Source organism: Rhineura floridana, chromosome 10, assembly GCF_030035675.1.
Source record: "Rhineura floridana isolate rRhiFlo1 chromosome 10, rRhiFlo1.hap2, whole genome shotgun sequence".
Taxonomy (NCBI): Eukaryota; Metazoa; Chordata; class Lepidosauria; order Squamata; family Rhineuridae; genus Rhineura; species Rhineura floridana.
The window spans coordinates 90,611,120-90,623,937 of NC_084489.1; the positions used below are offsets into that span (position 1 = coordinate 90,611,120).

The 12,818-nt window shown below is 46.7% G+C and overlaps 1 protein-coding gene across 2 annotated transcripts; it reads right to left on the bottom strand.

Annotated features, from left to right (window-relative positions):
• Positions 1–642: 642 nt before the first annotated feature.
• LOC133364776 (uncharacterized) lies at positions 643–6,358 on the bottom strand. 2 transcript variants are annotated; one of them, XM_061585575.1, is made up of 3 exons: positions 6,228–6,358; positions 4,484–4,579; positions 643–2,799 (listed from the first exon to the last, which is right to left on the bottom strand). In XM_061585575.1, the coding sequence occupies exon 3, from the start codon at positions 2,767–2,769 to the stop codon at positions 1,066–1,068; it is 1,704 nt and encodes a 567-aa protein (XP_061441559.1). In that variant the 5' UTR covers positions 2,770–2,799; positions 4,484–4,579; positions 6,228–6,358; the 3' UTR covers positions 643–1,065. The 2 variants fall into 2 exon arrangements, with proteins under 2 accessions (XP_061441559.1, XP_061441558.1); XM_061585574.1 differs by lacking the exon at positions 4,484–4,579.
• Positions 6,359–12,818: the final 6,460 nt, after the last annotated feature.

Sequence of the window (12,818 nt, forward strand, 5' to 3'; positions counted from 1 at the left end):
CTCAGAAGTTTGGGCGGGTGGCCTGGGAGAGGGCATTATCTGACGGCCCTTAAGCTGTGAAACTCCCTCCCCACCAAGGTGTGTCTGACAACTTCATTGGACAATTTTCAGTGAATGATGAAGACGTACCTTTTTACCCCGGCCTTCAATACCTGAGATGTATATTTTTGGACCCACCCTATTTTCTGTGATGTTGTTTTTAATTATGTATTTTAAAATTGTTCCACATTTTGTCTTCCTTTTTGGTCAAAAAGTTATTAGGAAGAAAAAAATTGTTTATTAGGAAAAGAAGGTTCATTAGAGAGAGACTGTGTCTTGGTGGATCCATGGAAACTAGCAAAATAAATAAATAAATAAATATTGCAAGCTCAGTGGTAGGAAATTTAAAATCAACCCAGGTTTTTATCCACAGCATGGAATTCTACCTGCCAGGAATCTTTCCAGCCAGAGAGAGAGGGAGGGAGAGGGAGAGAGAGAGGGAGAGGGAGGGAGGGAGGGAGGGTGTGAGAGAGAGAGAGGGAGGGAGGGAAGGAAGGAGGGAGAGAGAGAGAGAGAGAGAGAGAGAGAGAGTCCAGGCTGTGTGTATGTTTGGGAGTCCCTGGAGGGAGAGGTTGGTGCACAAGGTCTGCAGGGGCAAAGCTCTTAGTATTTAAATATTTTTATTGATGTCAATTTAACATTTAACCACTCAAGTCCCAGACATATGATTTCTACTTGAATTAGCAGTCATGTGACTAAAATAAAACTTCAGAGATTGTATTAGCATTTCCTAGTTAGGAGGCTGATTATACAGTCGAAAAGAGATTTCTAATTTCGGGTTAATAAGATGACGACAAGGCCCATCTAGCTTAGCCAAAGTTGTCAAAGTTACAGAAGATCACCCGTTGCACTTTCCCATAGTCAGTTTTACTCCTGAGGAGGCCATCAAGGAGGGCTTTCTTGGGCCTTTCCAAAAAAAGTCTCCTCTCCCCAGTGCACTTGTACATGGTTAGCCGGAACCACTGCTGTGAGTTGAAAGCAGGCAGGGGGTTTCTACAAAGATGTGGAGGCAAAGAGGGGCTGATTTTATTTAGAGTGGTTAGTCACAGCAGCCTTCACCTTCCTAAATTTGGATCTCAAACGCAAACCCTTTTTCCTTTGTTCAATTTGCTCATAAAGGTCCTTCTCTTCCGGCAGCAGGGGCTCCTTGTTGGCAATCTTCTGGACAAGCTCTGCTTCTTTTCTGACCTCTAGGAGCAACCGGACCCTCTCCTGATACCCGAGATCTGCTTCCTGCTTTTCTGACAAGATTAGCATGTCAATGTATTCTGGGGCAGAAAGTGGGTTGGGCTTCAGTGCAATCTCCTCCAGGTGCCGGAGGCTTTGAAAGGCTTTCTGGATGCGTCCCATTAAGTTTTCTCTCACCTCTTCGTATTCCTGGCTGAGACGCTGAAGCAACTCCTCCGTCGTCATCACCCCCTGAAAGGCATCCTCGTACTTCTTCTTCAGCTCCTCGTAGGTCCTTTTCTCTTTTCTCACTTCAGTTTTATATCCGTAGTTCCGGTTGCAGTGGTCACTGACTGAGCAATTGCCAGGGCAAACGTTGCATTGTCCTGTGAGCAGACTAATAGCTGTACAAAAGCGATTCAAAAGATCCCAAGAACGCATGCAAGGATAGTGACACGTTATCCGGCATGTCTTGCAATTCGTTGCATATTCACCCGTTTCGGAGAGGTCTTGCACCACTGCTACGGATACTTTTATCTCATACTCAAAGTCCCTGTTGGCCTCCATGTCTTCCTGGTGCTCAGCCAGGACTTCCTTTGTCTTCCTCAGTTCTTCCAGCTTCACCAGCCCAGCTTTGATTTGGGGCGGAAGTCCCTGCACAACAGTTTCCAGCTCTTTCCGCTCTCTGAGCACTTCCTTTGTCATTTTTAAGTTTTTAGTTTTCAGTGTTTTCAAGGAGTCAAAGAAGGTCTTTATGCTGATTGTGCCCATTTGCCAAACCATTCTATTAAAATTAAGGTTCCCTTCATCCCCCACAGCATTGTTGGCAAAAAATGCTGAATTATTGACTCTGAAGTGCACGGGGGTGCCACTGGCATCTTTCGCGCATGGCACATCTGCTGTCTTAATGGCCTCTAGGACAGGGGGGGTCTCTGCATCAGCAAATGTGACCAGGAATTGGATGTTTTCCTTTATATCTTTCCCAAAAATGGAGAGCACAGAGTCAAAGACATATTTCTGGGATGGTGTTAAGCGGTTTGAGGAGGCCTTGACTACAAAGCAGACAGAATCAATATGGTCAATGCCTTCTGGGGTGGAAAAAAAATTCCTAATCTTCTCTATCAACAATCTGTCGCGCCCTATTCCTCTTGTGTCTCCAAATCCTGGGGTGTCAATGAAAGTAATGGAAAAGGGGATGTGAAGACCCTCCTTAAAGTTCACCACATAAGCCGTCACTTCAGATGTTTGGCTTTCAGCCAGACTCCTGTTTGCCATCTCATGAATAAGTTTGAATCTGAAGTTATCTTCCCATTGCACACCCAGGATATAATTGATCATCCCGTTGATGACAGTGGTCTTCCCTGACCCTGTTGCCCCCATCATCATAACCACTTTGTTGGTGGCACGCAAGTTCTCTTCTCCTACATGGTACTTGGGAGAAGATTCTGATGCCTTTGCCAGTTGAAGAGCAAACACAGAAGGGGCGCCCTTTGCGACACGTGTGCTTTCTTTGAGGTACTTCTGGGCTAGCTTGTTTTCACTTGTTTCCAGCGATTTTGCCATCTTCTCTCTAAGAAGCTTTCTATCACAGTCCTAGAGAGAAATGGGTGCATTAATGAGAGAAAAATGAATTGAACTTGACTAGGGTAGTCATGTGCCCATTGACAAGGTAAATAAAAACACCAGGACTGTCCCAGCTAAGTAGTGATGGTTGGAGCCCATGACCAAAATGCCAAACCACCGCTGGAGGGATCAGGAAGCAGAATCTGTTGAGTCACCCTGACTCTGCTGAAGAAGCCAAGCACTTCAGACAGAGGGAACTGTGGTTGCCAAGGGCAGGAAGTCAGGTTTCAGCCCCACCTCATTGGCACTCCTTTGCACTAGCTAATCCACATGGCCCAATAGGTCATATCCTCTGCCTAACGGTTTTCTGCCTGATGCAGAGGTCAGGGTCTTGGAAGTCGCCACAGATACTGGGATCCAACCCCTGCTTTCAGGGGACGCCATCCTATACTAGGATCCTGGGAAGCTGCCCTGGGAAGCCAGGTCTGTCCTCTTAGCCCGGTATATAGTCTTCTCTGACTGGAAGAAAAGAGCAAGTCTTTCCCTGATCCTTCAAAGCTGAGACGACAGAGATGGACTTTTTGCATTCAAAGCATGTCCTCTAACACAGAGTTACAGATGGGCCAATCCCAACATTGAGCTCCCCGAGGTGATCTCTTCCTTCTATATTTAGAGCTTTGGCTATGGGGCAGTATATAAATGTAAACAGTAATAATAATAATAAAATATTTTTGCCCTTGTGAAATGAGTAGGTTCAGGATTCCAGTAATTAATAGGATCCCACTAAACACCATGGAGCCAGTGTGGTGTAGTGATTAAGGTGCTGGACCATAGCCTGGGAGACCAGGGTTGGAATCCCCACACAGCCATGAAGCTGACTGGGTGACCTTGAGCCAGTCACTGCCTCTCAGCCTCAGAGGAAGGCAATGGGAAACCCCCTCGGAATACCCCTTGCCATGAACACCCTGCTCATAGGGTTGCCATAGGTCGGGATCAACTTGAAGGCAGTCCAACTCCATTTTCAAACACCATGAGCATTTGCTTTCAATTTCGGGTAAAACACAGATAAATCCAGTTCTTTTTTTAAAAAAGGAAAGTGGTTTTTTTATTCATTCAATTTCTACCCCGTCTTTCCTCCCAGAGGAGCCCGATGTGGCAAACGTTGAAGTGACATGAGGAGCCGGCGGGTGCAGTAGGCCCCTTGCTACTCGCCATCAGCCCAATGATCAGCTGCAGTTCCAAGGGGAGAAGCAACGGAAGAAGGGAAGAGCCAAGAGCTCGGCTGTGGGCACGCCTTGCCCCAGTGCCCTATTAGGACACAACATGGAAGATGGAAAAGGTAGGAAGTCAGGCTAACTACCCCAGTGGCCAGTCAAGGAGGGGAAGGGTGAGCTGAAGGAAGGGAGAAGCTCCTCCCACACCTGATGACAAGACGGGTGTGGAAATAAACAGGCCTGAGAAGGGCTCTGAGGACGACGAGGGCCCTAAACTCTAACGGAGAGTGGGTGGAGCGCTCCCAAGAGTTTCTCTGAGGGTAAGAGAGCTTCTGGGGCTCTGGAGACCCTTGGGAACCAGAGTGGGAGCGTTGGAGCTCTCGCAGTGATAAACCAATACAATGAACAATAAAATTAAAATGTATTTAAAATATTTAGACACATCTAAAGACATCTAAAACCCTTAAGAACATCTAAAAACATACAAAACAGTCACGTACCCTCACAGCTAATATTTTCCAGGTGACGCAGTTGCCAAGAACAGCGTTTTTCAGCCATCCAATGCCTGGGTAAACAGGGCTGTTTTCAAATTCCTCCTGAAATTTAATAAGGAAACAGTAATAGTTGGGTCTTAGGGCAGCATCCCACTTGTTCAGTCCCAGGCAGTTGGGAGCTAGCGATGGAACGGCCCGTTAGGGTCCTTTCAGCTTCTCATTATTCCTGCCTTAAATCCAGTTCTCCACACCTCTACAGCAATTTGCAAATTTTCTTTTGAAAAATCCTCATGAAAATTCTTCAACAGTTTAGAACAAATTGCTCATAAAAACACACATTGTGTGCCGTTTTGACTGATGCACACATTTTTGCAAGCCCTTTCTCCTAATACAATGCATTTTGTATATTATTTTCACTAATATATTGATGTTTATGTATACTTTAGTCTGTGCCTTTCTGTAAACATTGGTTGGAGAACGGCATCACAAAATTCAGATAAGTGCAGATTTGGAAGGCTGGCTGCGTTTCGGTCCTCATATTGTTTTGGAAAGTGCGAATTTGATTGATTTGGCTTAAAATGGGGACCTAATCAAATTTCCCCCTCATCCCTAGTCAAGACTGCTGCGAGTGGAGGGGCTCCCCGAGGAGCTTAGGGGTGCTTGGTGCTGTTGGGAAGGCCTGGCAAGGTTGCCATGACTGTGGGCTGTGTCTTTGTGCCTATGTGACAGCTGGCACAGCTGGAATGACAGGTTGTCTGGTGTTTGCAGGGTGTGTGTGGAGTCCTTTGAAATAGCGGGTGGTTCTGTGAGACTAATGGGTGACTCGGAATATACAAAGTTAGCAGTGGCCCTTCCATCATTCACTCACCTTAAGCAGAGCTGATTCCTCCATATTTTGTCGTGTTTATACACACACCAGCCGCCCTCACCCTCCACGGAAGGCAGCTGGTCACTGCAATACTTGTCTTTGATGTTTTTAATTGTTGTAAACCACCCAGAGAGCTTTGGCTATGAGGCGGTATATAAATGCAACGAATAAAGAAAGAAATAAAAACAAAATTCGCAAATTGCTGTCGAGGTGTGGAGAACTGGATTTCAGGCAGGAATCATGAGAAGCTGAGACAAAAGGACCTTCTCAGGCCCTTCCATCGCTAGCTCCCGACTGCCTTGGACTGAGCAAGTGGGATGCCACCCTAAGACCCAACAACTTTATTACTGTTTCCTTATTAAATTTCAGGAGGAATTTGAAAACATCCCTGTTTACCCAGGCATTGGATGGCTGAAAGACACTGTTCTTCTCTTTTGTCTAGGGACATGGTGCTTTTGGGGGGTACAAAATAAACAGGGAGGGGGACCTCACAAGGCATTGCATGACCATGGAAGGGACTGAGATGGACTCCTCTCTGCCCTGCCTCCTGAAGAACCAGAGACCAACAAGTCCACTTCTGGCTTGACTCTGCCTCTCCCCTGCCCTGCCGGGAGGGAAAAAAAATCCATCCACAACCTCCTGCTGTTGTTGCCAAGGGCAAGCACCATCTGTGTCGATTTCTAGGGAGCAGGATCAGTCCAACCAGCAGCAGGAAAGAAAGCGACAGTAGGGAGCGGATGTGTAGTGTCCTAGCACTTTGGATGGGGGCAGTATGTGCAGGAGGCTATTGATGGCTACTAACCCTGATGGCTGGGCTCTGTCTTTACTTAATTATTGGTTTTCCCCCTCCCCTTTCAACACCCCTCTGAGTTTCTCACTCACCTAAGTTGATCTCTGTCCCTCCACGTCTGTGGGGATCACACAATTTATTCAGCAGCTTCAATAGACACTCCCTTTTTGGGCACATGTGTGATTTCTCTTTTCTGGTTTTCTGCAGTTAGTAGGAGCAGGAAACTAACTTTTCTCAGAGCTGAAAATGAAAGTAATGTTGCAGGGCATTAGATTTTCTCTTACGCAGGAGTAGCAGAAAGAGGCACACCCATAAGCAGGCTTAACCCCTGCTGCCACTGCAGCCGTATCCTTCAAGGTCTGCATCACACTCTGCTGAAGGGTTTCAAACTGGGCATAGGAGGTGGTGATGTCCCCATCTACAGCATCCTGGAGAGCCAGAAAGGACATTGCTGTCATCCAGTACCTGGCTTCCTGCAACCTGAGCCCATTATTCCATGTTCTGCACTCTGGGACGATGGAAAAGAGATCCCGGCCTTCCACTGTGTGAAAATGTTTCAAGTCAATGTCGGTTCTCTCAGTTTCTCATTTTTCGAATCTTAAATTCAGTTCTCCACATTTCTGCAACAATTTGCAATTTTTTCCAAAACAAATATCCTCATGAAAATTCTTCCGCACTTTAGTGCGAATTTCTCCTTAAAAACACATTTTATAGGCATTTTTTACTAATGTACACATTTTTGCAAGCAATTTCTCATCATGTAATGCATTTTTGTATGTTACAAAAATGAATATCATTTTTATGCACACTTTCCCCTAATATATACATTTTTGTCAACACTGGTTGGTTGGAGATCTGCATCACAAAATTCAGGTAAGTGCGGATTTTGCAGGATGGCCGCGTTGTGGCTCTCCTACAGTACTGGAAAGTGCCAATTTGATAGATTGGGTTTTAAACGTGAATTGAACCGGAATTCTCCCCCAGCCTTAGCAGAGAGTTGAGCTTTTGGCTAGGGCAATGGCAAGGTGAGAGCGGCAGCTGGACACCCACAAGCAACTGTGTTTGGACTCTAGCAGGGCTAGTGCTATGAGCAACGGCTGATCATGAAATGAAAGAGGCCAATGTATTTCAAGCAGTCAGAACTGAAACGGGCAGCTGTCATGAGCAGGCCACTGATCAGTCATTATTGGCAATAATAATACTGACCTGTAAAGCTGCAGTTGAGTGTAGAAAACCAGCATTGGAAACCAGCCGGAGATGCCCCTCTCGCCCGTACATTACACCCAGTTAGACTGCAAAGCAGACTGAAGGTGGATCCTCCGTCACACCCCTCAAAGAACAGTTTGAATAGGAGGTCTGAGAGTCAGGAGATCAGAAGGAAGCAGAGGTGTAGTTGTCTGGGGTCTCAGGGGGTCTTGCTCCCCTTACTTTTTTGGGAGCAGGGTCCCTATGTCTCTGGCATCCTACAAGCCAATCAGCATGAAATGGGAGTGTGCTAGCCGGTGAGAAGAGTCTTCTAACATGCTTCCTTGTCCTTTCGTGCTGATTGGAGCCAACCAGAGTGAAAGGAGGTGAGTCAGCCACTGAGAAGACTCTTCTCAGTAGCTAACACTCTCCTCTTTCATGGTTATTGGCTCCTAGGGATGTTTGTTGTTGTGGGAGCAGGCATTAACAAGGATCTCATTCTCAACCCAGGGGCAAAAAGGGGGGCATGGCTGTGACTATCATGAAGGAACCCTGCCGTTCGGAATTGGCCACCACACTCCTGGAAGGAAGACTAATGATGGGAGGAGGAGGAGGAGATTAGGGGAGTGGGAGAAGAAACAAGGACAACAAGCCAACTCCAGGCATGGCAGTCTCTCTCAGCTCCATCAATGGGGTGAGGGGGGAGGAAAAACTGCAGGAGCCCTACAGCTGAACTAAGGGGGGGAGAGAGAGAATGGTTGTTTCTGTGTGCGTTCTGGCAAGGAGGATTTCTCCATCCTCCTTTCAGTCTCTCGTGAGGGAACTTCTGCTTTGCTGTGAGGGGTGCCTGCAGGAACAGGACAGCTCTGCTGCCAGAGCCCCTTCCAAGTCTTTGCCTGCATCCCCTGGCAAGACCCCAGGCAGGCTTTCCCTGGGGCAGAGATGTCAAGGGCTGCCCGTAAATATCAGGCAGGCGCCATCTCTGCTATCTTTTGAGTGCCTTTTGAAGACTTTCCTCTTTCAACAAGCCTTTTAAGTTGCGACCTATCCCAGTCTGTGTCTGTGTTGGAATTGCTTTTAATATGTTTTCTTTAATAATATGTTTTAACCCTTTTTTTAAAAAAAGATGTTTTTAAAGCTTTTTTTAAAATGTTTTTAACGTTTTGTTTTAATGTATCGGAAAGTCTTTTTATGATGTTTTAAAGTGTTTTTAGCGTTTCTGTTTGCCGCCCTGGGCTCCTGCTGGGAGGAAGGGCGGGATATAAATCACAGAATAAATAATAAATAAATAAGGGCTGAAGATGAATCCTGCGGGGGCAACCGTGATCCCAGCCTCCCTCTGCTGAGTCTCTCAGGCAGAACCTGGGAGGCCAGGGTTTGAATCCCCACTGGGCCATGAAGCTCGCTGGGTGACCCTGGGCCAGTCACTGTCTCTCAGCCTAACCTACCTCACAAAGTTGTTGTGAAAATGACATCAGAAGTGGGAGAAACATGTTTGTATACCACCTTGAGCTCCTTGGAAGAAAGATGGGATATTAATGATGGTGATGATGGCTGGCTGCAGACCAGGCCACAGCAGGCAGCTTCTGCTAAGACCAGGGCGCAACAAGCAGGTTTCCCCCCAAACAGGGCTCTTGGAATGGGGAGCCCCTCAGTGCAGCAGGGAGCTATGAGAATGCAGATTGCCACAACTCGCTGAAGTGTGGCTGAGGAGCTATTCAGAGAGGGGAAAGAGTCAAGCATCCCATGCCAGAGTTCCACTCTTAGGTTCCCTCCTCTCAAGCCTATCCTACTTTTAAAATAATAATAATAATAATAATAATAATAATAAAAGGCTCCAAAACATGCACTTGAGTGCAAGAGCCTCGTTCAGTGCAATCTTAATCATGCTTACTCCAGAGTAATTCTCATGGAGTTCAATTAGTCTTACCCATGAACCAGAAAGAAACAAAATAGCTTCAGTGCTTTGGGACACTTTATTTCAGAGCCTTGAGTCTGCGCACACCATCCCATTTGTAGTTTTTCTCAGTCTGGGATCGTTTGTGCTTGTCTTCAACATGCTGCTTTCAATCCAGATTGATTCTCAATCCTGCCGTCCTCAAGGGTGGGTATAGTTACTTGATATGCATTTGAAAACCCTCACTGATTAGGTTACCCAGCCCTTTTCTTCCCTGCACATGCCCCAGGTAAAGAAGAAGGAAGTGGCGATTGTGATCTTGGCATGAGCCCACTCACAATGTCATTGGGCAGATGTGGATACACAGACACCATGGCCAGGATGGCCCACATCTGTTTTCAAATGGACACACTGTGGGGTAACGTAGAATCAACCTGCAATGAACTTTTCAGAATGAAACCAACTTCTCAAGAAGCACTTTTCAGGGGGCAAAGCTGTCGGGCCAGGTTCAAGGTTCTAGTTCTGGTGTACAAAGCCCTATGCTTCTTGGGACCAGGATACCTGAAAGACCGTCTTACCCTTTATATACCCAGTCGATCTCTGCACTCTGCAGGTGGGGGCCTCCTGCAGATACCATCTTATCAGGAGGTCCATTCCACACAACATAGGAAACAGACCTTTAGTGTGGCAGCACCTCCCTGTGGAATTCCCTCCCTTAAATATTAGACAGGCGCCATCTCTGTTATCTTTTCAGTGCATACAGAAGACCTTCCTTTTAAGCCTTTTAAGTTGAGACCTATCCCAGTCTTCATCTGTGTTGGAATTGCTTTTTAATATGTTTTAAAAGCTTTTTAAAAAATATGTTTTTAAAGAAGTTTTGTTGTAGTATGTTTTTGAGATGTTTTAAGATATTGTCAGTGTTTTTATTTTTATTATTATTATCATTATTATTAACAATAACAATAATGATTGTGTATGGACTAAGTAGAAAAACCATGTAGTCAGTCTCCATTGATTCTAGAACAAAATGCCACGTGTATACAGCTTTGGGTAGTCACTGTGCTTTATTTCAGATCTGAGGTTGAGCTTCATTCAGTTTGTTATATCTTATGCTAGTTCTACTTTGATGAGATAAATCACAATTAATAGGCATGACTAACTTACGTCCATGGATTTCAGTGGGTCTACTCTGGGTACAACTTAATGGGACAGAGCCCAGTTCCTTTCCTCAAGCGTCAGATATGTCTCCCCATTGACTGAAATGGGGAAAACTACGAAGGACCCTGAACAAAGGCACAAGTTACAACTGGGCGACATCGTTGCAGGGTTAACAGCTCCTTCTGCCCAGTGATGCCTGTCAAAGTGAAGACACGGAAGTGCGTGGCCAGGGGGGCTGTGCCTTCCCCCACTGTGGGCCCTGGTTGTGTTTGTTCTTGTGTGACTGCTATGCTACGCACGCACACGCAGGGCTCCAGTAGGCTTTCTTGGGGGGGGCAACATTTAAAGGTAGTATCGCTCAATGGTCAACATTTGCATGCTTCCCGCTGTCCATTTCTGAGACAAAACGGGCAGCTCCTCCTCACTGTGGCTTTACTTGAAGAGCCGTCGGGCTTTCATTCCTGGAACAAGACGAGCAGGCGGCAGCAGCATTTGCCAAGCCCTTTCTTGTCTAGGCTGCTCTCTTTATCCTGCCAGCGCTGCTGATGGGGTCACCTTCATTCACATCGCAAAGTGAGAGAGTTCCTCTCTCTCCTCATCTCCCCCTCTTTCCCCCCTTGCTCCCTTGAACTCTTCCCCTTTGCAGGGACAGTCGCTTTCCTGTTGCTCCACGATCTGGCACTGCGCTTTCCGGTTTCCTGCATGTAACAGAAGCAGGAGATTCACCCCCTCTCCCTCTCCCCCCTCTCGCCTCCCGGGAAGCTGAAAGTGAAAGTAGCGCTGCTGTGAAGGAGGCTGCCTCCCTCTGCTGCCTGCTCAGAGCGTTATAAGCGCCTCCTAGTGGCTGGCGGAAGAACTACAGCATGTTTCAGCCAAGCGCTCTAAGTCAGCCAGTCGCACCCTGCAGAGGCCGGCCTGGCCTCACGTTGCTTTGCAACTTAGCGCCCTGTGTAGAAGGTCCAGGATGGCTCTTCAGCCTGGAAATGACAGCAGAAGCCTCCACGGCTCTCTCTTACAGAGAAAGCCAGTCCTGAGAAGGCAGTCATCACCCCAGGCACTTTCATTTAGAACAGAGGCTTGAAGCTGAAACAGGAAGATCAGGAACTTCGGGGTGGGTGGGTGTAATATTGAAAATGGAAATGGACTGCCGACAAGTCGATTCTGACTTATGGCAACCCTAGGGGTTTTCATGGTAAGCCGTATTCAGAGGTGGTTTTACCACTGCCTCCCTCTGAGGGTGAGAGGTGGTGACTGGCCCAAGGTCACCCAGGGAGCTTCATGGCTGGGTGGGGATTCGAACCCTGGCCTCCCAGGTCCTAGTCCAACACTTTAACCAGTACACCACACTGGCTGTCAGATTACTGTGCATAAAACAATATGAAATATTCACAGGAAAATGCAAACTCAACAGACTAAAGACAAACATACATAATGGACTGACAAGAGGACTGAGGCTTCTGCATGCAAAGCATGTTTTCTTGCAATGTTTTGTGATGTTTTCTTTGATGTTTTAATTTAGGTTGTAAACTGCTTTGAGATCCCCCCCCAAATATAAAGAGGTATAGAAATGACTAAAATAAATAAATAAAGCGCTCTGGCGCTGAGTGACGATTGAACGTTTGCTGTGGCTAATTGCCCAGTTTTCAACTGAACATCAGGAAAAACTGTTAGAGCCATACGACAATGGGACCAATGACCTAGAGAGGTAGTGGGCTCTCCTACACTCGAGGCATTCAAGAGGCATTCAAGATGGACAGCCATCTGTCGGGAATGCTTTGATTTGGATTCCTGCATTGAGCAGGGGGTTGGACTGGATGGCCTTAGAGGCCCCTTCCAACTCTACTATTCTATGAACACTGGAAAAATGAGAAAGTGAGAGAACTGAAACAGGCAGATCTTTCCATCCCTAGTCTGCCAATGGGGTGGGGAGTCTTGCAGAGCTTGATGGCTGGCAGTTCTCAGATCAGTTGGCAACCTCTGTTTTTACATATCAAGGTGCATTTCAGCAGTAGGTGCAATGTGGGTATGTCGGTGTGTCTTTAACTGCCTGCCTCCCCTATCCTCCTCCTCGGTGGACTCTGGGCATTTACTTCTGCTGCCTTGCTACCCTCCCTCTCTCTTGTTGGGCTTTTCTACGGATCGTGCCGCTCTGGACTCCTTTGGAAAGGATCCATGACAGTCCCTGCTCCCTAAGGAACGTCCTGCATGATGCATGGGTTTACAAAGAAACACTTGTTGCATTCACATGATTTGTTACATTGTTATATTGGAGATGTACAAGTGAAATAATTTATGTGTACACATTTTTTCAAAAAAAAGACAATGTGCCAAGCGGCCCCCCTTCCTCTCTCTCTCTCTCTCTCAGCCCCAGGTCTGCCCTCAAATTCAACCCTGCTGCCTTTTTTTGAAAGCAGTGAGGCTTGGGCCAGACTTCATGTTCTGC

Excerpts from the sequence above, each read along its gene's own strand:
- LOC133364776 (XM_061585574.1), bottom strand. The coding sequence starts at position 2,769 with ATGGCAAAATCGCTGGAAACAAGTGAAAACAAGCTAGCCCAGAAGTAC.